Source organism: Ornithodoros turicata, chromosome 6 (assembly GCF_037126465.1).
Source record: "Ornithodoros turicata isolate Travis chromosome 6, ASM3712646v1, whole genome shotgun sequence".
NCBI lineage: Eukaryota > Metazoa > Arthropoda > Arachnida > Ixodida > Argasidae > Ornithodoros > Ornithodoros turicata.
In genome coordinates, this window is record NC_088206.1 from 63,186,958 (window position 1) to 63,213,185 (window position 26,228).

Sequence of the window (26,228 nt, forward strand, 5' to 3'; positions counted from 1 at the left end):
TCTCGATCGGTATAGCCTGCATCTCATCATGCACGACCAGAGGGTTGAACTGCACAATGACGACGGTGTACCTTCAGCGGTGAATCTTAGATGGCTAAACTGCTCTTTTCGCGGCTACATATTGTACGAGGCTAACCCGTATCGCGGGGATCTGCCTCCTCGGATTATCCCAACTGTTCGGATTATCCTCGCTCCTCGACTGGCATGAACTTCCCGGACAAAGAGCTGCATACATATCCCCGTGGTTAATGCGATGTTGTCATGCAAATCGATATCCTTTATTTGCGTTTTCGCATTCGCAAAGAACATAATATACGCAGGAGTAAAAAGGAAGAAACTTCCAGGTTCGAACCTCATCAAGGGTGAGGTAGCGTCTATAGGTCCAGCGGGAAACTTGATGACCTGTATACGTTCTGCTCGTATTCCAAGAAGACCACGAGATATGGAGTGATGGGCTTTTCACGGGACAGTACATGCACTTGCCCCCTAGTTACTTATCCTATATACAAGGGTTCATAAAAACTATCCACATTGCAGTTCGCACCATGACTACAGAGTGTTTTTTTATTATTATTATTATTATTATTATTATTATTATTATTATTATTATTATTCAACATAAATTTTTATAAAAACTATTAGACCTGCATGAATTTCATGGACCATGCGGACATCTTATAGAACAGCGTATGCAACTACTGGACGACTAATTAGCTAAAATTCATTAATTAGCTTAGGGATTAGATGTTTTCTGGATGTTTTAAAACAAAAAACACCTTCTATAATGAAACTGACCCAGATGGCTCCTCAATTTTGGACATTATCGTCAAGTTCGGCTTTTATCCTTGGTCCGACTATTCAGTCACTGTCGGTTATAACAAACATTGTTTTACCTTGCATAATTCTATTGATGACTGTAACGGATGGGCCATGTGATTGACCACATCGGTCGCAAAAATGTTCATTATAATGTGCTGTTATTTGTATGTATGTATTGTATTGTTATTTACCGGTATATGTATTATACCGCACTACTGCAGTATACTGCACTCGCCCCACAACGAAATGCGCCTCAACATGCTTCGAATGCCATAACATCTTTTCTCTCTTTCTCTCTCTGCTTCTTCACGACAAGGTACGCTATCTATTTTTGCCTGCGAAGCTGTATTTGGGCAATTAGCTAATTAAGGATGCAGAACGATATGGCTGGTGTAAATATAAAAGGGTTCTATGCTTCCAGTTTCAGATTACCTATTGAAATATTACCTGTATATATTTATAACATAATTCTGAGAGAACTATAGTCCGACTGGCAAAAAATTATTCTGCGGATGATGCGACACTGAAGAGAGTATATACAATTACGACGTCAAAAGGGACACCTCCAGCGATGACAGGGAGTCTCACAGGAGGATTTCTTTTTTTTTCCGTGGAGCTACTTTTGAAACGGATACGCAGGGTTGTAATCCGCGATAAATGCAGCCCTGCAGATTAGACGGAGCTTTTGGGAGGCGATTAACTGGCCCGATCGGTCGGCTTTTGGCAGCCCACAGGATCCAGGGGCCCCCCCATTGTAGTTTCCGTTTAATCTCCCGCTTCCTACATGCACTCTAGCCATGTGCGCATGACAGCCACTCTTTCTTTACCATGTGGTGGATGTGGAACAGATTCCAAAAACGTATATTTGGTTGCACAGCTCGCGTCAAAGTTATCTCGAACGCGCTCCAGCCTGGGAAGCTGGAAGAGACCTACCCCGCCAGCGCCTAGCAGAAAACAGCGTCTTCATAACAATGGTCACACCCCTCTAACTGGAAGGAGATGACCTAAACACCCTCTGCCGCTATTTCTTCTAAGCACCACCAGGTGTACCGAGGGCCGGCGCGGTGTTCAGATTAACTTTGATGACAGCTGTACCTGGCTGTTGCAAGAGCCAGGAAGACAGCGGAGACACAACAGGAACGTTGTCGCGTGGTTTACTGAGAACGGCAAGGCAGAGGGATAGGCAACGGCAAGGCGAGGACACAAACTGTGTCAAAGCAGATCCCGTGGCATAGTGGTTAGAATGATCGCTTTCGACACCGAGACTGGGAGGTGACACGGGTTCGAATCCTGTCACCGGATGTGCTGTCTGAGGTTTTCCCTGGGTTTTCCGCAGACTTTCCAGACGAATGTTGGCGCAGTTCCCCCTGAAGTCGGTCCAGGAAGCATACTAACCCCCCCTGTCCCCCACTCCTCCCATCTGTCCTCTCTCCATCTGTCCACGTCTGTACGCCGCTCATAGCCACAGTTGCTTCGCGGCGTTAACACCGAATTTAAAAAAAAAAACTGTGTCACACGCCAAACGATGGCCCTGCGTGTGCTTCAGGAAACAGGTATTTCGGATCGATGTAACTCCGGATCGCGACCTTACTGAGCAAGATTTCACGTTTGAGAAACTTCGATAAATATGGAAGCAGTATTTTTTTTTTTTTTTTAGGGAGGAGGAGGGGCTAGAGGGGGTGCCATGCAGAGAAGACCATGCACGGGCGCGCGACGGGAGTCCTCGACCACCCAGGTAGGTTCAAAGGATACCGCACACGCCTTATGAGCCTTAAACCCATCATGTCCACAAAGGGAGATGATCTGCCTGGATTTCTCTCTATCCTCTGATTATCCGCCTTTTTATCCGCATCTTCACTCTTGTGCCTTTCCCTATTAGTGCCCAGCAGCTTCATTTTCGCTTACACAATGGCAGCGGGGGATGAAAAGGCACCGCCAGCGGGATGCGATCCCACTCCACCCACCGATTTCCGGTCAGAGATTCATTATGCTGCCTGTTCTTACACATTGTTGCCAGTCACACTGACATTCACAGCACAGACGAAAACCCTCGTGGCGGGAAGCATCTTTCTCAAGTTACGTATAGTGGTAGCTGTGGCAATGAAACGAGAAAGGAGACCCACCGCGGTTGGATCTCCATGCGGAAATCTGTCTCGTTCATTTCGTCAGCTGCCACTTCGTTGCATTTTCGGGGCTTAAAAACATCCTGGAACCCGGAAGTACCTAACCTAACAGTAGTTTTCAGTAGCACCTACAAAGGAGAATCACTAAGTGATTTTCACCCCCGACTGTTCTTCGTTCAGGCGGAGTTAAAGTGGGAGGAGGAGGATATTTGATGCAATTGTTTTTGCTTCCATTGCCACATCACATTTTCACGCAACAAAGACACGGCGCACAGCAGACTTTTCACTTTCCTATTTCTCTACCGCTTGCGTCACAGACTCACAGGTGTGATAGTGTGACGTATGGGACGTCAGCTCAACAGAAGGCGCGTCAACACCGTCTGCTCGAACATCCAATAGTTAGGGCTTCGCGTTTCCGACGTTTATTATGGAGTGAGTAAGGCGCATGTTTTTCGCTGCTCAACATTAACAAAAACACTGTGTCCATCGCGGTGAGTGTTATGGCGCCAAGATCGTTTTCCTGGTAAAAATAATCCGCTTAAACTAAAACAAAACTTTCAAAAAAAGATTTAATTGTGAAACAGAACGATTTTTCACTTCCCTTTTTCGTTTTTCTTCTTCTTCTAGGGAACAGCATAATCTAGAAGAGCAGGTACTCAGCAAATCTAAGGAAATGTAAAGACCAGCCTGCGGTATTTTTACCTTAAAACAGTAAAAAAAAGGGGGGAACGAAATCAATGATCCCTACGTATCATACAAGGTAACATTCTATCATTAGATTTCCCGCACACAATCGAACCTTACGTGTAAATGTATTCCAACTATCACACTCACAATCGATGTTTTTTATTTATTTTTTATTTGTTAATACTGTGGAATATGTGAATAGCTCAAGCAGAGGGGTTACAAGATACTGCAGTTGCAAAAGGAACATCAGAAAACCATGGCAACAGAGGGAATAAAGTACATAAAACGCTCAAGATACGCATACTTCAAAACAGGTTGACGTCTCAAACGTTCCTCGATATTTCACGGAGAATATTTTCCGCTGCATATCGGAATGGTTATGCCCTCCGGTAAAACTATAGTAAATATATTCTCCGGTAAAACTATTATGTAGAATTTCAAAGCAGGAGTATATATTCAGCACGTTTATAGACGGAACCGCACAATATTCGCTGCTCCTCCGTTCTCCCACGGACAACGATCCGTCGAGAAAAGACGTCAACTGATCCGAATAACTCGAATCTACAACAGAGTAAATACGTATGACAACCCGCTCTTCCGACGGCAAACCGTGTTTGTGCCATGGATCCCTATTGGATTAGACGGGCTGATCCCATTCAAGAGCCCATACCCACCACAGAGCACAACACCCTCCCGCTCAGCGACACAACACGAGCCGCTCCAAAAGACGTGTATTCACGTGCATGGTACAAAGGCCCAAGGGTCGGACCGTGCACGGACCACCGGGGTATCTGTTCATTGGTTCAACAATGGGAGACATTGGCCAAGTAGCGGAAGGGGTCTGAGGATTGCCGTCAAGGTGCTAAGCCTGCATGGCCATCACCACCCAGATGGCCGACGTGCTTTGATGGACTGCGACGTTTTCTTCTGTCAAATTAAGTATATCGTACGCAGGGATGATCCCTTCATATTACGTGGAATATTCTAAACGGAGGGGGGGGGGGATCGAAAAAAACGAGGAAACGGAGGTTTGTGACTCAGATTACTCTTTTCTTCACAACCCTGAGCGCGACAATGTAGCGATTGCGTTTTGCAATGTCCAAGTCATCCTTATAAACGAAGTCCGCTCCACAAAATATAATATATATATATATATATATATATGTATATGTGTGGTGACGAAACGAGTCAATGTATTGTCGGCTACGGATACGCTGACGACTTTCGGTACTTCGAACTTCACCACCTCGAAGGCGACTCACACATAGCAACTGCGCTTCGCAGTGTCAAACTCGTCGTTATAAACGGAGTCCGCCTTACAAAAAAAGGAAAAGAAAAGCTATGTTTGCGCGCTGCGCGTTGGCTGCTGAAATTCCAATGCAAAAGGTTGACGCCATCAATGTATTCTTATCTTCTAGTGGTCGCAAAACGAGTCTTAGTATTGTCGGCTACGGATACGTTGACGATTTCAGTACTTCGAACTTGAAAGTGACTCACACATAGAAACTGTGCTTTGATGTGTCAAACTCGTCGATATAAACGGAGTCTGCTTTTTAAAAAAAAAAGAAAAACTATGTTTGTGCGCTGCGCGATGGCTGCTGAAATTCCAATGCAAAAGGTTGACGCCATCAATGTATTCTTATCTTCTAGTGGTCGCAAAACGAGTCTTAGTATTGTCGGCTACGGATACGTTGACGATTTCAGTACTTCGAACTTGAAAGTGACTCACACATAGAAACTGTGCTTTGATGTCTCAAACTCGTCGTTATAAACGGAGTCTGCTTTTTTAAAAAAAGAAAAACTATGTTTGTGCGCTGCGCGATGGCTGCTGAAATTCCAATGCAAAAGGTTGACGCCATCAATGTATTCTTATCTTCTAGTGGTCGCAAAACGAGTCTTAGTATTGTCGGCTACGGATACGTTGACGATTTCAGTACTTCGAACTTGAAAGCGACTCACACATAGAAACTGTGCTTTGATGTGTCAAACTCGTCGATATAAACGGAGTCTGCTTTTTAAAAAAAAGAAAAACTATGTTTGTGCGCTGCGCGATGGCTGCTGAAATTCCAATGCAAAAGGTTGACGCCATCAATGTATTCTTATCTTCTAGTGGTCGCAAAACGAGTCTTAGTATTGTCGGCTACGGATACGTTGACGATTTCAGTACTTCGAACTTGAAAGTGACTCACACATAGAAACTGTGCTTTGATGTCTCAAACTCGTCGTTATAAACGGAGTCTGCTTTTTTAAAAATAGAAAAACTATGTTTGTGCGCTGCGCGATGGCTGCTGAAATTCCAATGCAAAAGGTTGACGCCATCAATGTATTCTTATCTTCTAGTGGTCGCAAAACGAGTCTTAGTATTGTCGGCTACGGATACGTTGACGATTTCAGTACTTCGAACTTGAAAGTGACTCACACATAGAAACTGTGCTTTGATGTCTCAAACTCGTCGTTATAAACGGAGTCTGCTTTTTTAAAAAAAGAAAAACTATGTTTGTGCGCTGCGCGATGGCTGCTGAAATTCCAATGCAAAAGGTTGACGCCATCAATGTATTCTTATCTTCTAGTGGTCGCAAAACGAGTCTTAGTATTGTCGGCTACGGATACGTTGACGAATTCAGTACTTCGAACTTGAAAGTGACTCACACATAGCAACTGTGCTTCGTAGTGTCAAACTAGTCGTTGTAATAAACAGTGTCTGCTTTACAAAAAAAAAAAAACTATGTTTGCGTGCTGCGCGATGGCTGTTGAAATTCCAATGCAAAAGGTTGACGCCATCAATGTATTCTTATCTTCTAGTGGTCGCAAAACGAGTCTTAGTATTGTCGGCTACGGATACGTTGACGATTTCAGTACTTCGAACTTGAAAGTGACTCACACATAGCAACTGTGCTTCGTAGTGTCAAACTCGTCGTTGTAAACAGAGTCTGCTTTACAAAAAAAAAAAAACTATGTTTGCGTGCTGCGCGATGGCTGTTGAAATTCCAATGCAAAAGGTTGACGCCATCAATGTATTCTTATCTTCCAGTGGTCGCAAAACGAGTCTTAGTATTGTCGGCTACGGATACGTTGACGAATTCAGTACTTCGAACTTGAAAGTGACTCACACATAGCAACTGTGCTTCGTAGTGTCAAACTAGTCGTTGTAATAAACAGTGTCTGCTTTACAAAAAAAAAAAAACTATGTTTGCGTGCTGCGCGATGGCTGTTGAAATTCCAATGCAAAAGGTTGACGCCATCAATGTATTCTTATCTTCTAGTGGTCGCAAAACGAGTCTTAGTATTGTCGGCTACGGATACGTTGACGATTTCAGTACTTCGAACTTGAAAGTGACTCACACATAGCAACTGTGCTTCGTAGTGTCAAACTCGTCGTTGTAAACAGAGTCTGCTTTACAAAAAAAAAAAAACTATGTTTGCGTGCTGCGCGATGGCTGTTGAAATTCCAATGCAAAAGGTTGACGCCATCAATGTATTCTTATCTTCCAGTGGTCGCAAAACGAGTCTTAGTATTGTCGGCTACGGATACGTTGACGATATCGGTACTTCGAACTTGAAAGTGACTCACACATAGAAACTGCGCTTTGCAGTGTCAAACTCGTCATTATAAACGGAGTCTGCCTTACAAAAAAGAAAAGAAAATCTATGTTTGCGAGCTGCGCGATGTCACCTGGCAGAACTTACAAATCAAATTGGTTTTCTTTGTCACTTGGGGACACTTCAAATTCCAACTGTTCCATGGCGTAGTCCACCGGAAGCTTCCGTTTCCGTGGCATCATGTTTCTCAATCTGCCTAGAGCAACACAAGTGACAAACTCTGCCGAAGCGACCCATGTTGAAGTAAGATTGCAAAGATGGAACACAAACCCGTGAACTGCCTTAACGAAAATAATCTGAATGCTGTTGGTAATAAAATTTTTTACTTCTCACAGTATTCTGGGAATAAAGAAGCGCAGGGCTATTGTTTTAGGCGTGATAAATACGAGTACCTGTACATTGAAAGTAGGAATTTGCTATCACTGCAGGTTGTGGGTGAAATGCAGGTGTGCATGCACTGTGTCAGCAGGTGGGTGCTGGTACAAGTTCGCTTACCCACGCCCACAGTAGTAACACGCCTGTTTTTGCGAGCTATGTCGGAAGATATTTCGGGAGAGAAGACTTTGTCAGATAAGCCGCACCCATGTATGAGACGCAGCATAGCAACAAAGACCTTTCAACAGACAGTTCATGGATTATATATCTGCAAAAGTATGGCATTTAATCTACTGCCTTGTAGTCTGCTGCTTAGGGTCAGCTTCACTTTATGCAGCTTTACGTATCACATGCTCCACGACTGTAATGAGAGGCCACCGTATTTGTGTGTGTATGGTGCAGTTTCAAGTTGAGAAATCATGCGGCAATGCGGTATGTACGTGCTGATTCAAATGCACCAGGTGCTTATTATATTAGAAATATGCTACACATTCACACCAGTCTTGCACATAGGAGGCAGAATGTTGCATCTTCTTCCTATATTCCGTAGTGTACACACTCTTTACAACGGGAAAGACTCTCGGGCCTAGCTTTCCGAATTTTTTTCTAGGTTTCCAGGTTGCTCCTTTGCTCCCGCTTCGAACTCCTTGGCAGTGTTCCTTTCGTCGAGAAACCTTGAGATGTTGGCGTCGACGCGCGGAAGCGCCTTTGTACGTCGTGCTGCCAACTGCAACGCAACCATTCTGTATCACCACCTTTTTCCTCTTTGTGTCATATTTTTAACAAAATGCCCTAAGTAGGGCCACTGCCGAGTTGTGGACACACTAGCGACAAAGCGGTGGTTTTGTGGCAAACCCTGCCCCCCAAGGTAAGAGGATATGTGGGGAAGTGGGAGGTACATTTAGATGTTTCTACAGTACTGACACTGCAAAAGTCTGAAGTGTAATAAGTCTCACGGCATTAACTGGCCTCAAAACTGTGACAAGTTTCACAGTGAATTAAAGTGTACAATGACGCTACAAGTAGCTGGAAACCAGCAGATAATGCGTGCGCAACTCCACTTGCCCTGCTTTTGTAAGAAGTGTCGTATGATACTATGTATCAGCAATGCATTTTAAAAGCTATTAAGGTGGGCAAAAATAACAGTAGGAACACTAAAACACACTACACGCATTTTGCTTGCATGCATAGCACACACTTTCACCAAGTGCAGGTATGCAGTGCAAGGCACTTCACGGCCTTTCTGCATTTTCGTACACTGTTCAAAAGTACTTCATACCTGCGTACACACTCAGAAACTTCCTTTCAGTATCTCAATGATTCACAACTCCCAGCACACACAGGGACATGCCACAGCTAGTAGTCGTAAATAGTTCAGAAAAGAGAGCAACAAAAGTGGACGAAATGTGATATGAAATTTTTAAGCTTCAAATGAACTAGAAGGAATACCACCTCATACCTCTATTTTCTGGGTAAGTTCCACTTGAGGAGGTGTAATTACAAAGTTAGTGGCAAACCCTTGAACCACTCTGGACCCCACACGGCCAATACGCCCTATTCTGTGAATGTAGTCGGACATGTGGTGCGGAAAATCAAAGTTCAACACGTGCTCGACCTGCGCAAAAGGAGAGAAAGAGATATGGCAAAAACTCACTTCTCAATCAATACAAACATGAACACAAACTCACATGCGTTGTGTCTAATCCCCGTGAACCAAGGTCAGTGCAGGCAAGCACAAGTGCCTCACCAGAGAGGAACTTGTCATAGTTCTCTTTCCTCAACTATAAAAACGAGATAAAAAGAAACAAAAATCTCGTTCACAAAACTGGTAAAGCATTCCATGTGGCACACAATGGCAGCAACAATCACGTGAACATCAATAAGGTGCACTTCATATTCTAATTGAACGGCACTCTGCAACAAAGGTATAAGCGAAAATTTGCACCTTAGAGAAATAAGCAAGAAAGGAGTTTAATAGCCACAATAAAGATTCATTTCCCTTGTGCACGACAAGTGGGCAACACCTGCCTTCAATAACAATGGCACTGCCATTAAGAAATTATTTAGAGGAATGGCACAAATGATGTATTTCCAACAGCCCACTCACATCATTACTTCATACAGGAGAAGTTGCTAGTGAAGCCAATGCTTACATACAGTTATGGTTTCTTATGAACTGTGCAAACAGGCCATGGAAATTTGCACCCCTCTGGCTTCCTCCTTTAGCAAATAAGACATGACCTACAGCCCAGATGGTCACCTGCACTCAACTAGCTCTGCCGTTGCTATTTTTCCACTCGTGTCTGCACCGACGTCTCGCCTGATAATGTCGCTCGTGCGGACACCCAGTGATGACAGAACGTTTGCTAACCTGCGCAGAAAGATATCCGTGAAGTTTCGTAACTGGCACATTGCAGTCCCCTAGGACACCAGCAATCCAGTCACAGCAGTGTGTAGCATTAGCAAACACCATGCAGGCCCTTCCAGCATTCACGTCTTTTTTGACCAAATCCATCAAGGCACCTGCATTCAAGGTGAGTAGTCAGCTTCTATTCTGTCCGTCGGGTAAAGGAGACAGCACGGAGCATTTCTACCATGTCCCTGGATGAACAAGAGCCCAAGAGAGCAAGCAATGTGCCAATGGTGACTGCAAAAGTCTGCATACCTTGACACTGCACAATGAAGCTTGACAAGCTTATTCCTGAACCTCTATTATCTTCAAGTAAAACCCAGATACCTAGCCCGGCACTCTGTGGCACTCTGCCACTTCCTCCCCGTAACATCACAGCTGAATGCACATTGAGTATGCCAATTTGGTAGCTTCCTTGCATGTTACTAAACTCATTGACTGAAGTCAATTAAATGGCTGTAATTTACAAGTAAGAAACTGCCAGTTACTTTGCAAACTGGCACTTCAGTTGCGGAAGAAACACTAACATTTCCAGAAGAGCAATGATCACATTTTTTAATACACTGAGCACAATACCACTGAGGCGATGACTAGAGCATGTTAGGTCTTGGTTCATCTCCTTTGCGCAACTCCACCTTCTTTCTACCTCTATACATACTGATATTGAACTGGCTCATGGTCGATAGCACTGTTTTGAGAGAGAGAGTGACTTTGGGACAAGAACAAGCTCCAGTATGTGCTAAGCAGTTTCGACATGGCATTAAATTTGAGAACTGGCTTCGTGGAGTGTCCAAAAAATGTTATTGATCTGCAACATACCAGCCTTGTCCATGGGCCTGAGTCTGAGGAACTTGTGTTGAACGTGAGGAAGCAGCCGATGCAACTGCGGAGTCGAAACACGCAGAAGGTTCTCCTCCTCTATGAGGCCACCCAGAGGTTCCACAATCTCACTGGGCAGGGTTGCGCCTACGAGCATTAGCTGAACACCCTCTCCAGGCATGCAGTTCACACTGCCTTGGACCTGAGAAGAGATGCATGCCATTCCAATGTTTGCAAACAAGGTAATGTTCAGCATGATGCTAATACGCATCATTATCAATTCCGATGCTGTTTATATCGTCACCTTTAGGTATGTGTCTCTTGGAACAAAGAGCACAGCTGATGCGGAAGATGCACCAAGATGTTCTATTCATGGGGTACTTCGTTTTCGGGTTAAACCCGATTTTTCATGGGAGTTCCGCCCCCCCTCCGAACAAGTTTCCAAGAATTCGGGTAAAGCCCGATATCGACCCGAAACCCTTGCGGTCCTTCAACTTGTCGTTCTCGGTAAATCGTCGGAGAAGTGAATCGTAATATCAGCAAAGAGAGTTATTTGTCACAACCTATTTGTCCTCCTTTTATGATCCCCTACTGCAGGAGTCAAAGACGAGCCTTTCTGGAGCTTGGGCAGTTGTTTGAATACCGTGGTCATTCACTGCCCCAGTTCCGAGCGGAAATATAAAGATTCTTGTTTCTTGTCCTAGTGTCACATCAGTGGCTTGTTTCATATGCCTTTCATTTCACCCGAAAATTATTCGGTGACATATCAAACAGACATTATGATGCCCGATTTCTCCAGGAATTCTCGTGTGTAAATAGCACCCGATTTTTCCCTCCCGAATTTGAAAAATCCTAATACAGAAAACGAAGAACCCTATCTATTGATTATTTAAGTTGACGACACTAGAAACGCATAAATGTCAGAATTCTGAGCAAAGAGGATTCTGAGTGCCGTTACCGGAAAGAATGCAGATGTTCTTGAATTTCACATACGCAAAGCATGTCTTTGCTATTTCATAACAAAGAAATGCCATCTTCCCAATGCACAAAACTTGAGTACACCTGACGTTAACTGTCTCACCTTCACATCCTCCAAAGCTCTAGTGACGACAGCACTAAACGAGTCGTCAAGAAGGGTATCCACTTCGTCGATAACCACATGAGACAGCAGGGAAAGGTCCAGTATCCCCTTCTTCCGCAGCTTTACGACGGTACCAGCAGTTGCCACGACAACTTCCATTGCTTCTTCACACCCCTGCAGTTATGAGAGACTTCATCAAGCTGCATAAATGAGTATGGCGGTCCTCCATACAGCATCTGATGCAAAACAGCAGCAGACATTTCCTCAAGCAGTTTGGAGGTGACTCTTAGTTACTCCACACAAACAATGCAGACCATCATAAAAATGTAATAAAAAAAAGTATTGAAATGCAGGTACTGAAGTTTCAAGAATCCCACGACTTCCCAGCACTGCAAAAGAAAAGCTGCAGTGCTCCTGCAGCTAGTTAGTACACTTCAGTGAGCTCGTACTGAAGGACGGTCACCATGCTGCCTGCGCTGAATTCAGTTACCGATTGAACAACTTCACACTGCGAGACACGGTGCTTATTACGTGGCATTAATTTCTGTGGCATACTACGAAACAAGATAGTGAGAAGCCATCCTGAATTCCTCCTTACAGAGAAATCCACATACCTTTATACCTTCCTGACCAATCAGCGTAGCCACCTTAATGCTGCAATGCTGACCCAGCGTCTGAGCAACGTCCTGAAACACACCGCGGTCAACTGAAGCGTTCTTTTTTCCAAACCCAAACGACAGCTTACCCCTATCTGAACGCCCAACTCTCTGCCGGGGGCGAGGATCAATACCTGAGGAGCTCCTGCCTTGGTGACCCGTGGCTTGCCCAGCGCCCGTTTTGCCAATAGAGAGGTCATGATTGGTGCAAGATAGGCCAGTGTTTTCCCACTCCCAGTTTCTGCAGAGCATAAGACGTTGTGGTTCTTTAGGATAGCCGGTATCGCCTCTTGCTGGGGAAAGGGCAATAAACAATCAGGACTAGCATATATAAAAATCCGAAAGAAGAAAACAGCGTGCATGTTACTCTGACACACACAGGGTGTTACGTAAATACTTATGCGACCAAAGCAAATAGTTATATCACTGAACCGAACACAGATACGGCACACATACGGATATACAGTGTATTATGTATGTGATTCATCCGTACGTTATGTGGCCATTCTCGGGCACAATAAACTCATTCATTCATTCAATCATCCTGGTGTAAAGCAGCACTCTTTTTTTTTTGTGCCCTCTATTCTGGCGCTGTTTGGGCCATGGGCAGCTTCAAAACTGTTGTAATACAGTCTAGCTTGTTTGTAACAATGCTGACAGGCATTTACAATACAACAATACTGCAGCGTTTCTCACCATCACAGTGTTGTAGTCACATAAGTCAGCGCCGTTATAACTACCAGAACTGTACTGTCCATTGGAATGCACCTCATTCACAAGTAATTCACTGATGCGTGTTTGAGTGATGACACGCAAGTGTCTGCCAACTCACATTTTGGAATACACCGTACTTTGCAATGAGGTTTCAGACCGGTATGCCGGTATGCAATTGATCTAGCATGCACAACTTCATTTCCAAGCTTTGCCGTTCCTCGGGAAAACGCTTCCCTAAGTGACAGACAGCTGTGGCTCTTGAAAGTGGTTCCTTTCTCAGTTTTCGGTAAGGAGAATGGAATCTTGTAGCTTGAGTTTTGTGTGTTTTACTGGCCATTGGACGCATTCTGATCTCTTATATGCGAGCAAATGCCTTCATGATGATCTGAACATCGAAGTCTTGTTTAGTATCGTGCGAATATTCGAATTCCGAACCGAGTACGAATTTCGGTATTCCAATTGTGAATCGAATCAAATGCCTTTTCCATACCGATTATGTTTGAATAATTGCTGAGGAAAAGGCCACGCAAGAACAAACAATTGATCTTAGAGCTGTGCGAATAGCAAAATTTCCACTGTGAATAGTTTACAAATATTTCACTTACACTGCAAATCCGAATAATGTCTTCAGACAACGAATCAAATTTGAATAATCAGAAATGGCCCAATTCGAATCATTTCAAATACATCATGGGGAAATATTTTGTGGCGTTGTGCTCATTAGATGATGTTCTGCTCCAAACATGTGAGCCTTCTCACCCAGCATAACATATCGTGAGAGAAGGGTCCCTCTGTGTTGTGTGTGGTAGACTGCATTAGTGGGATGAACTGCATTGAGGGTCAGTCAACATGTTCCATGCAGCTTGCTTTGTGTACATCTCATTTCTATGTTTACATTGTGAGCTTCCTGTACTCTTTTAGAAACTGCACATATTTCGATCTGTTACTGAACGTGACTCTCAAAGTTGGGTGTACATTTATTGGAACCTGTAATGTTTAGAGTATAGTGTTGACCATGAGCTCACACAATTTGTAGACTTCAGTGACACTAGTGTCTTTACTCATTGTAAACAGTGTAAAGTGGACTTCACCTAACGCTTGACAGTAATGAGGTGAAGCCGTCTTGCAGAATGGAGCAAGTGGGTTTCACCTAACCCTTTGATGTAATGAGGCAAAGCCCACTTGCAGAATGGCGATGACAATACCTCGCTTCCATACTATTCGAAAAATATTCAAAAATCTCGAATACTGAAAATAGGTTGCAAATAGCATCGAACAGCATCAGATATTCGTTTCATATTCAAAATTTTGAATATTCGCACAGCTCTAATTAATATGCATCGAAACCGCCAGAGACACTCAGACTAGTAGACTCATCCTATCACTTTCCTTAAATCAAAACAAGGTGGTGCAGCACTCTGTTTCGTCCTCAAAAGAACTCCTTCTGATGCATACTGGCAGAGATTTGGCACTTGTACACTGCTGCAAATTAAAATATATTTGTTCTCGGCCAACGTTTCCTGTACGTTTGCGCTTTATTTCCACTCTGTTTATGCGTGCAGATCATTTCATTTTGAAGCTATTCACTTCAGTTCTAGAGTTATCCACATCATATTCGAATATGAAGTCCGGCTATTCGCTTCGGTTTTCCAACCACTATTCGCAAGAGTCTAGTCTCATTCACGGGTGCTTCAATAGGTGAGCTGACGGGAACCAACAATACGATCGTGATATGGGTTTACCATTAAATTGGAGATTATGAGATGATTTATTGAAGATTAATCTGAATATTTGTTCAGCCATACATTTTATCTGTCGTTAGTTGATCTGCAGGGTGGCAGACTTTTCAGTACGCTGCAGTGTGTCTGTATCTGTGGAAATTTTGTGTGAGCATGCAACGTGAACCTTCCTGGTGGAACTTGCCCGATTGCCTCACATCTAGCTTTACATAGAAAGGTCCTTCATACCTGAATTAGTGTCGGCCTTCGTATCCCCATCTCATGAAGCCCTGACAGAACCAAGGGATGTACCCTGTAATTTTCGAAGGAGCTGTTCTCGTCATCAGAATCGGAGGTTTCGTCTCCCGTGGAAAGTGAGGGGTTCTGTAAAACACAATTTAAGAAAATTCATATTATTTTCAAAACCATGTGGCAACACTTGTGAAAAAGACCATACTCCACTGAGCCTATGAATGGTGAAGTGATCTCCCCTTGATTTCCGATGGAACCACCCCTTGGAAGCGAGTGGGACTTCCTCATTGTCTAAGTAGGTTTGGTGGAGGTAGAAGTTTAACTCTGGACGCTTGCAAGTTATCACTGGATGGTCTTTCTTGCCTTGCCGGCTCTTCTTTCGTATTTCCTCTATTTTTTTGGCTTCGTACTTCTGCTTCAGCTTCTTCAGTTTGTGTTCAAGATATACCGGCGTCGTTATCGTTGGAATATTACTTTCAGACTGTACCTGAATAATGAGACGAAGTAAGCACAATGTATAGTGTATAATCCTGGAGGACAGGTAAGGATGGAGCGTCAACACGACCTTGTGTTTGCGCGGAACAAACCGGAACTGATCATCACTGAATACGTTTCAAGAGCAAATAAGGAATTAGTTTAATGCCACTAAGATATGAACATGTCTGCAAGCAATTCTTGCTGGAATAAACTACAACTAACTTCGCTCAGTGTGGAGAATGTAAACGAAGCGCTACAGAACTCAAGAAAAATTGGCATAGCAGACTTACAAGCCCGTGCACGTGTCTGCCAAAACGCGTCGGACAAGTCTTTTGAGCCAACTGACGAAGGGCAGCATAATAAACTAAGGGCACGTGGGAATACATCATATACTAGTTGTTTCAGGCTCAGTCATGCAAACGTAAAGAAGAAATATGAACGTGTGAACGTTCACCGTAAATCACCGCGAATGCATGCCGCCATTTTTTGCAGAAGACAAAACAGAACAGAAATGAGAAATTATGCCTAAAATATTTCACTGTACTGTGTGTGGAGAAGAATTTTATATACAAACAGTTTTAGAACCATAGCGGCTCACTTATTCGTAGTTGAAATAACTTTAGGAGGAAAAAAAATGTTTTCGCCAGGGTACGTTGCGTCGTCTGGTGGACAAACAAGCAGACGACAGCGCGCGCGAACTTCAAATCAACTTGTTTCGGTTCCCAATGCATGTGCCAAAAAAAAAAAAAAAAAAAGAACGATGAAAAAGCCATTCACGTGGAGGCGTGCTCCAGACAGTGTCCTCTATATGGTTCACAACAAATTGCACTAAGAACAGCGTGACATCACGGTGTATTTATCAGCTGATTTCACATTTGAGTCCCAATGCGATGTCAGATCTCGGGGACGAAGAATTCCTCGAAGAGCTTACTAGCATTCTTTGCTTAGTCTCGGAATATGCTTGGGTTGCTATTGTGATTATAGCTCAAATCAGTGCGGTGCTGTCTTTTATCGCCTTCATAATATGGCTGTACTGTCGCATTACTGTGGGAAGATGCAAGTGTTTGAACAGAGTCGACGGCAAGACAGTGTTGATCACAGGAGGCTGCACAGGTAGGGTCTTTGCAAAACAGATATGACAACGCATAACTCAGTTGCCACGTTTATTGTACGGCTACAGGTATAGGGTTTGAGACCGCCAAGACAATGGCAGCCCGCGGAGGCCGAGTTATATTCACGTGTCGCAACCTGGAATACGGCGAACTGGCGCAGCAGAAAATTATTGAACAAACGGGAAACACAGAGGTCTTCGTCAAACGACTCGACCTGGCGTCCATCCCGTCAGTACGGTTCTTTGCTAAGCAGTTTCTTGAGACAGAAAAGAGGCTCGACATTCTCATTGCCAATGCTGGACGGACAGGTACTGGAACGGAACCTGTGGTAAAAAGATTTACGCGAGGTTTTCAACATACATACTTATATATAGTTTCCGAACTTACACATAGTTCATCCCTTCAGCTTGTGTTCGCTAATTATGCAGCTGACTGTTGTTAGAGCAAAAAAAAAAAAAAAAAGTGCTTTACGTGTAATTGTTTTCTCTATCGCATTTGCTTTTCGTCTACTTTCATTCGTGGATATGTAGAGCTTGATTAAGTACAGGGTTCGTTATTTAATTCACCTACAAGTGCACAGGCCAGTTGATAACTTGTTTACTCAGTACATGTGCCAATATTCGCTGAGAAAATATGGCATGGCATGGAATACTCTGCCATTATTTTTATGAAAAACAGTTTTGTTTTTGTATTCATCCGAAATCTAAAGTCATTCTTATGTAGTGAATTAGAAACGGTAGGAGTTGCATTATTGTATATAGTATTGCGCATTCATGTATTATTGTATGATTGCAGCATTTTTATTTCCTCCTTCTCACATTATTTTATACCTCGATGGAAGATGGTGGATGTTATACCATTTAACCTGTAATGTTTTTGGAGCAAACTGTACAACGGGCGAATGCCATCGCTGTCTCACTTTGACATGGTATAGCACTTTGCCCAAGTCACCAAATCAAACCAATCAATAAATCAACAAATTTTCACCCATGCAGCACCTCGTCAGCGGACAGTCACCAATGATGGGTTTGAAATCACAATTCAAAGCAATCACCTAGGCCATTTTCTGCTTGTAAACCTCCTCCTCGGTAGGTGGCGCACATACGATCTTATTCAATGATATGACGCAAACACGTTATAAACTCATCTTCTACAGACCTCATTAAGAAGAGTGCACCTGCAAGGATCGTAGTGGTCTCGTCCATGATTCATCGCTGGGCTACTTTCGACATCGACGACTTCTTTGTGGAGAGGCATTACAGTCAAAGTCGAGCGTACGGCATCTCCAAGTTGCTCAACATATATTTTGCGAGGGAACTGTCCGACAGGCTTCGTGGCTGCGGTGAGGGCTTAGCGGGCAATGCGATGTATGTCTTCTACGGTAACCACAGTACGCTTTCTTTCTTTCGTTGCCAGATGTCACTGTGAACAGCTTGCATCCGGGGCTGGTGAAGACCAAGTTTTACCGTGATACCCCTCACACGCTTCTTGGCAGGTTTCTCGTCACTGTGGCCATACCGCTTTTCTCCAAGGTACGCGCAATTTTTCATAAATATACACAAAGAGAAAATTGAGTCGTACGTAATATAATCTACAATCTTCGCAACGATAAACCAGATTTAATGTCGTCCTCCTTCGCCACTATACATGCAAAGTGTAAAAGCTGTAAAACGAAGGCATCGAAAATACCGCATAGCCATATAGTACACATCTACCTTTCATATGTAGAGCTTTGGCGTATCTTGTAACATGTGTAGGAAACAGTATAAGTACACACAACTCGAAGTTAAATCAGTTTAGTAAAATAAGTGTCACTTTTGGTCTTCGTTTTTTTTTCTTTTTTAACCTTGAAATTGTAGCTCCCCCCCCCCTATCTGGAAGAGGGACCAATGAAGTTGCTCCGCGGGCAATAGGCGAAAGAGGGAGGCTTGGGAGCTGCGCAAGAAGCTGACCTACTTGTATAACGTATAAGACGACTGTCTTCTTTTGGTTTTGGAACCGTTATCACGAACACCTTCCGATGTACTAATAATTGCAGCAGATATGCCATTACAGATTAAACCAATCATACTCATTTTATTTAGTATTATAAATCAACCTCGCTCAAAGGAACACAAAGCAACATACAAGCGCCGTCAGTGAACATCACACGCTTCGACGAATTTTCGAAACAACCCGCAAAACTTAATTTCGGATTCTCCACGAGTAAGTGACGTCACTGCGAGCTCTTGCGTCTGTCTCTCTGTCTCCTAACAACAGGGCGCACACCTTCCCGGTTTCCGCTCTCTGCCCCACCTTGAAAAAGCTAGCCAGCAGCTGTGGTGAGGGCAGCTGACATATTAAATAAACGAGTTTTTAAGATTCGCACTGCCTTTGCACCTAAGGAAGCCCGAGCGATAACAACATCATGATGACGAAGGCCAGGCACACCAATGGGAGCGTAGCGCGGGCGATTTCCTCCGAGCTCATCTGCTTCGCATTGGCATCGCAATATACTAAATGAGAAGTCCTCCCCAAATACGAGTAAATGGAGGAGTAAAAAGGCGCTCCAGTTTCGGAAGCGACCGGGACAAATGTAACCGCTTCTTTAATACTGTTTGGTTCAACGTTGTATCAAAGTTGTGGTATAAAGCCGCATGTTGGAGCTAAAAATCGATTTTGTACTTTAGTCACCTACAGAAGGAGCTCAGACTTCGATCCATCTGTCTCTTTCGCCGGAACTGGAACACACCACTGGAAAATATTTTATGGACTGCAAAGAAACACGTCCAGTGGCTTCTGCGCTCAACCCTGTGCTTCAAAGGAAAGTGTGGGAAACGTCCGAAAAGTGCTTGGGATCCTACTGCCATTTTTAGACCTTTTAGCTCAGAAGAGCTGCCTCGGCTGGAAAGTTCCTATGTAAATAGACTGGGTACACTCTACGGTGTGGTTGTGTATATACTTCCGGGGGATCAAGTGTATTGAAAACAAATAAAGGACGCTGACTATTGGAGGTGTGCCCCGATCTCCTGGTGTGACGTAATGAGGTCCACGTGACGTAGAATCACCGTGGCGCGCAGCCGTGAGCGCGAGGTCAACGGAGTCTGTCGTCTGCTACGGATAATCATGCGGGGGACTCCTCACGTCACGGAGTGATGTCAGCACCACTCTGTCTCTCTGAAGGAGGTGAGGGGTCTTAGAGGGTGTCCAGATCAAAGACCACCTCTCGCGCTACAGGTCAGCTAGGGTCTTCGTACTTTTTGCACAATACGCCGCAGTCAAAAGACGAAGAAGACAGGAACGCAGGAAGCCGTGCAGCGCAGCAGACTTACAGCTTGGGACAACAGTTTACGGAGCACGGCACTGGCGTATTTCTTCATCTGAGCGGTCACCTGCGAACTACCAGGAAGAGATTGAATAAGAAACTGATGACTATTCTATCTATCTCTCAGTATGTGTGTCCGCTCCTGTTTGCTGCTAGGGTGTCGATCCAATGGAAAACTGCGACACCCCCCCGGTGTTCCGTGAACTTTTGTCCTTCAAATGCTTACTACTATGCCGTGTAACCAAATGTGGAATTAAAGTTTGCAATTACCAACAAAGTGCGCGCGCCGTTAAAGCTCACCCTAATTATGGGTTTGCTAAAATTAAGGGTCTTACAGCATTGTTTAGTTCAGGTAAGTGCTGGATATAGGAACAGTGAGGCACTTCTTGGTTCTGCATTGCAAGATTAAATGTCCGTGACGCATATGAAAGGCACCGAAAGCACTGACGCATAACTTGATGTATATAAAGACTTTGTCAACTGCATGGCACTTCTGGCAAACATCTGTACAGCATACAGTAAGTATATCAAGACTAGAAAACGCACCCGACAAAAATATTACTCCGACTATTAGTAAATCCTGCAACAGGATAACACGGTGCAAGGAGGTCCTCCTGTGCAGCACCTCGCAGTAGGCAGACACATAACGGACATCTCGATCAATGTGCAAAAGAAGTACGTATTCCCATCAATCTAAGTCCTCCTAACACACGCAAGGAAGGCACTCGCGTAAGTCACTAGGCCAAATTATGTTGTACGAGTATCAAAAGGCAGCTTGAAGACCCGTGAGTTTGACGGTGGCTTCCCAGAGTTTCCTGGCCTTCTCTTCACTCTGCCCAATCGCCCATGGAAGCTTTGGCTTGCAGTCGGTGAAGTACTTTCCAGTCAATTGGCCACCTTCTTCAGACACTGCAACGTGGATGGACGTCTGTGCGCCCTCTTCAGCACTCTGAAACACAACAACCCGCGTTCGTAGTGTTCTTTCAAAAAGCAGAGAAACAGACTATAGTGTGGTGAGAGATTCTGTGTGTATTCTCACTCAGTGTATCCTGTGTCGCACATCCGCACGGAATATTCTAGTGGAAGAAAGAAAAAAAACTGCTAATGGCTGGGGCAAAAGTTAGCCGCCGCGTGTAATGTTGAGCATTGGCATGGTGTCGGAACGTGTCGCGCACTTTAGCAGACAACACCGCCTGAGCCTTTTGCTGTCGTCTGCTACGGAATATCCTCCACGGTTAGCAGAGCCAACGCCACCTAGATAAAGAAAGCCTGCTTATACAGCGCCACCTAGATACAGAAGGTCTGCCCATTCCCTCCTCTCCCTCCTTCGATTAAGAGTCAGAATTCGTCTGCTACTGAGATTCGCCGTTCTGCGAATTCGAGAGCCCGCAAATGATGCAGCTCACCTGGTACCTGCAGACCTAATTATTTAGACAAAAATGTAAGTTTTCCCATTTAGTACGCGGGGATGTTCAATCACAACTCGCAGACGACGGTGGTTCATCTGCATAGCTACGACCGCTGAAAGCATGTTCGTGATTGGCTACGGCCATTGAAAACACGTAAGGCTTTCTCTACCTAGGTTGTGTTGGAGGATACACCTCCTATGCATCGTATTGCTCGTTTTCGGCGAAAAAATAAACTTGTTGTTTTCCCATATGGCGCCCCACACATTAAGTCAATAACTGAACTCCTCTTGTGAAAACTGTCATGTTTGCCAAGAGATTGCGCCGCTCCTATTTGTCTGACGTTAGAAGTATTGATATCCTAGGAAAGCATTTTTTCTATACAAATGGCTACAGCGCCCTTTTTTATATACATCGCTCAGCTGTTCTACTGTAAAGCCAGGAACATGACCATATTCTCATTTTTTGCTCATCTTTGCCAAGGTTTTACGCAAAGAAAATAGAAAACAGCGCTATGTAGTTTTTTGCAGCGTTGTGTCCTGGGATACACAAAGTGTGCCACAGCCCCGTATTATTGATATTTGACGTAGGTAATTTATAAATGCTCATTAAAAAACCTGAAAAATTGGATTTTTCAACTTGTCATTTCTGATTGTTCTATTGCTTGTCTGAAAGCAAACTCTGCACTGAAGAGAGACAATTATGCAGAGAACAAATCCTGAAATTTTCACCGTAATTACACACATTGGGAAGAGATATCGGTATCTACTTAAGATAACAATGGCTCTAGGGCTCTGCATATGATTGTCCCGTGATAACCTTTCTGAAAGACCATTAAGTATTTTATTGTTTTTCTAACTTGAATTGACTAGGCAGCCAGTTGTAATGAGTAATGAGGTTGCAACATGGTATAATTTCCTCTTGTGGTCTGATAGCACTTTCCAACTATAAATTATCTGACAAGATTCGGATGTCAAAAACAGCAGCGAAACTATAATTGCGATGTAGATAGCCTCGACATACAGTCACATCTCTACCCGAGAAACGTCATCATGACGTTGGCAGACAGACTGAAACCAAAACAAATCGGAAGGAGACGGCAGGGCCCACGAATGGGCATTTGTTCGCTGCCTCCTACTCAAAGAAAAGCAGGACCGAAGTTCGCGTCCCTTTCAGGGACCATCGTAATCCCCTCAAAACCGCGGCTTTCGGGCGCGACCTTGTTCACCCGTAGCTTCGAGCGTAGTTCAAGTCTACCAAATTGGTGGCGCTGTCGGACACTACGACGTCATTTGTTTACAAACAGGGAGAAGACGCTTGATTGTGTCGATGGCAACAACAAAGGGAGTAATATGTAGAAAGGTATGCGACATCAACTACAGCAGCAAATATATTCCGTCCTTCCGCAAATACACATGGCAGGATGATATAAAATGCATATACCTTGGTACCAAATAACCTTCCAAAGAAGTTGAACGCGGATCCTCCAACTTTAGTAACCCCGTGAGCCAATGGAGTGTCCACAACTCCTGGATGGACTGAATTGACAGTAACTCCTAGTTGGAAAAAGTGTAACAGTTGACTAGAGTTAATCTTCCGACAAAAAGCGTTCTACCTGTTCCGGAGAGCCGGCGTGAGAGCTCTTTAGTAAACAAGACCACAGCAAGCTTTGAGTTGGTGTACGCCTGGTCACCGTTGTATTTTTTTTCCATCTGAAGATCGTCGAAGTTCAGCTTGCCGAAGAAGTGTGCCACTGAGGACAGGTTGATGATCCGCGATGGAGCGCTATCCACCAACGTGGCTGTGGAGTATTCATTCCCAAAACGATAAGTAAAAAAGAAAAAGAATTAAAAAAAAAAAAGCACTACGAGCCTGCCAGGATTCGAACCTGGAATCTTCTGATCCGTAGTCAGACGCGTTATCCGTTGCGCCACAGGCCCACGTGGTTTGTGGTGCTTCACCAGCTTCACGTTGTTGTCGGGCGTGCATCGTTATAAATTATGTTATCTTTGCCTGTGCAGGCGGTGTGCAACAAATGCCACTGCGAAACTGTGCAGCGCCTGTCAAGGATATGCTCTTTTTTTTTTTTTTTTCGTTGCAATGGCACGCGATGAACTGCAACCGACGCGGTACGGCGGCATATGTCACTCGAGGGGGCGGAGGGAGGGGGAGTGGCACGTCCTGGGCCGACTTCACAAGTAACTGTCCCACATTTTGTTTCAGAAACGGCACGCATACCGAACCGCATCACGATTTTGTGTTCTAAATTATGCCCCATTTGACACTTTTTTTGTTCTCCCTATAATTATCATTGTACACTATGTGACAGTGCCATGTAGCACACTCAGATTTTAGATGAGAATTTCACTGTTTCTTTTCTGTCTCCCTCTCTCACACATTTTTTCTTATTTTCTTCGTTGTATTGGTGGCAAGAAGCCATTATTCACAGAAACCCAGATCAAATAAAAAATTTGCAAGACCTAATAATAATAGGCACACATAAAAGCAGATGATCACATTGCCACAAAACATGATGAATTATATTTCTATAGCTCTCAAAACACAATTGCTATGTTGCATTAGTGTTGCAGTGGCTTCTAAACACAGCTGCTCAAATAAAAGAAATGTTCACTGCATATGAATACAGAGATTTATCCAGACCCTCCTGCTTTTTTTCCGAACATTTTCAGCATGAAACACATGTCAGAAATGATGCATAAAGCTGTTGCAACACTATTGCAATTGTGACACCCTCTCAAAATTTTTTTCAACATCCCCTTTGCATGAGATTCTGGATAAACGAGGAGACAAATACTAAATACCATATCACCTTTTAAACAGACCTGTAAAGCAATTAATTACATGTTACCCAATTACTGTAATTAATTACATTCTCAGTAATTACTCACTCACAGGATTACTTTTTATATTATGTAATTATAACTCAAAAATAATTACATTTGCAAGTAATTTGTGATGGATATGGAGTTACTTTTGGGGTTAGTTAGCGTGCGAAAAGGCCTCTTTCACTGTTTTTCTGTGGCACTCTTGAGGTACAGGAACACTGTGGTGATTTTGTAGCCTCGGTTCAGGCATGTTCTTACGTTTCTGCTAAGCAAAGATCTCTAGTGATTGTTTGATTGATTCTTATAGTCGTTTCATTTTTTCTTTCAATAAATATTTCCATACTAGGGTATGTTCCACATTCTTCATACATAGAGAAAAATACATTACAATTACATATGGGAATGAGTGTAACCCAATTACTTTTCAGAGAGTAACCATAATTGTAACTTAATTACAATTATGATTTTATAATTGCAACAAATTTAATTACTTGTTTGAGAAAAGTAATTTTTACAGGTCTGCTGTGTTCTTTAAACACAATGACGTCATTTTGTACAACCTATAGGAATCAAACAAAAAGTTCCGTGGCAATAAAAAGAAAGAACAAAGGAACACAGAATCAGAAACTCAGCATCGAGTGACGGTAAGTTCAGGAAAAAGAAACACAGGTAGAAAGGACTTGACAAAAGGTACGAGAGATATTAAAAACGTTATTTTTCACCAGAAGGTCAAAATGAGCCTTACGCAGCAGAAGATTTGTTAAGAGGAAGTGGCCCACGTAGTTTGTTGCTAACGTCACTTCTAGACCTTCTTCCGTCATGCATTTCTCCTTTGGTCCTGCGTGGAATGAAACCACACTTGAACAGGCGTGCAACCCTGGGCCAGAGCCTTCAATGAGGACTTGAGGACTCACCAGGTATGCCAGCATTATTGATGAGAATGTGAATCTTCTTTTCGGAACTAAGCACTTCATCGGCAAATGCCCTAACTGACTTCAATGAAGACGTATCTAATTCTTTCCAGCAGATGTTTGTGTTTCCAGTTTCGTTGATAAGTTTTTTCACTGCATTCTCTGCTCTGGAACGATTACGACAGCCAATGATGACTCTGGCTCCACGACGTGCTAGTTCCTTGGCTGTTTCATATCCAATGCCTGGTGAAAGGCAGAAATTTAATCAAACTATAGATAATCGTACCTGCAATCATTTTTGCTCTATGAGTGTTGTAATATTGATAAAGTGAAAAGCTCTGAAAAAAAAAAAAAAAACATATCAGGCTGTATCTCTTTAGTTTTTTAATTAATCATGTTAATTTCATCACACTGATCACATGCTTTGCGAGGAAGCCACAAAATGTATTGCATAAATTGAATTTATTGCATACCTGAATTCGCGCCTGTGATGATGACTGTTTTTCCCTTGAGCTGGTTCTCGCTGGTGCAACGTCCCAGTGTCAAGCGATTGTAAACAAATATTCCAGCAAGGACCGGTACTGTACAGTATAGCACTCCTCTCGCCGCCACATCTAAAATAACATATGAACTTGACATATTAAGGGAATTTTCGAATTTATAGCTAGAAGCACTTCGGCGACAAAAATAGTAAGTGATGACTAGTGATGACAAGCGTGTGTTGCGGGAAGACAGCGAAGGCGTGCTCCGTGTACAGTCGCGGTCAAAGAGCGATAACGAAGGGGAATACGACGCACAACAAATTTCTGGTTAAATAATATTTTCTAGCTCACTCTTTATGTTGTAAAAAAGCAAAGCAAATTGTCGAAAACCAAAAACCACATGTCATTTCAGTTGTCAACGAAAGGAAACTTTTAA

General features: G+C 43.5%; 3 protein-coding genes and 1 non-coding gene across 4 annotated transcripts; 1 reads left to right on the forward strand and 3 right to left on the reverse strand.

The window, feature by feature from the left end:
* Nucleotides 1-8,039: 8,039 nt before the first annotated feature.
* On the reverse strand, nt 8,040-16,229 carry LOC135396971 (probable ATP-dependent RNA helicase DDX28). Its single transcript, XM_064628231.1, has 11 exons — nt 16,022-16,229; nt 15,460-15,741; nt 15,252-15,386; nt 12,660-12,863; nt 12,529-12,600; nt 11,915-12,088; nt 10,834-11,035; nt 9,976-10,127; nt 9,293-9,385; nt 9,064-9,219; nt 8,040-8,331 (listed from the first exon to the last, which is right to left on the reverse strand). The coding sequence occupies exons 1-11, from the start codon at nt 16,118-16,120 to the stop codon at nt 8,191-8,193; spliced, it is 1,710 nt and encodes a 569-aa protein (XP_064484301.1). The 5' UTR covers nt 16,121-16,229; the 3' UTR covers nt 8,040-8,190.
* Nucleotides 16,230-16,502: 273 nt separating this feature from the next.
* Nucleotides 16,503-19,835, forward strand: LOC135396974 (retinol dehydrogenase 14-like). The gene is made up of 6 exons (XM_064628245.1): nt 16,503-16,844; nt 16,912-17,151; nt 17,839-17,931; nt 18,000-18,185; nt 18,260-18,375; nt 19,513-19,835. Exons 1-6 carry the CDS (start codon nt 16,622-16,624, stop codon nt 19,696-19,698), a joined length of 1,044 nt encoding a protein of 347 aa, XP_064484315.1. The 5' UTR covers nt 16,503-16,621; the 3' UTR covers nt 19,699-19,835.
* LOC135396975 (retinol dehydrogenase 12-like) lies at nt 18,436-26,227 on the reverse strand. The gene is made up of 6 exons (XM_064628246.1): nt 25,784-26,227; nt 25,314-25,553; nt 25,145-25,237; nt 23,169-23,354; nt 22,997-23,109; nt 18,436-21,096 (listed from the first exon to the last, which is right to left on the reverse strand). Exons 1-6 carry the CDS (start codon nt 25,947-25,949, stop codon nt 20,911-20,913), a joined length of 984 nt encoding a protein of 327 aa, XP_064484316.1. The 5' UTR covers nt 25,950-26,227; the 3' UTR covers nt 18,436-20,910.
* On the reverse strand, nt 23,421-23,493 carry Trnar-acg (transfer RNA arginine (anticodon ACG)). The gene has a single exon. It is a non-coding gene; the product is annotated as a tRNA-Arg (tRNA).
* Nucleotide 26,228: the final 1 nt, after the last annotated feature.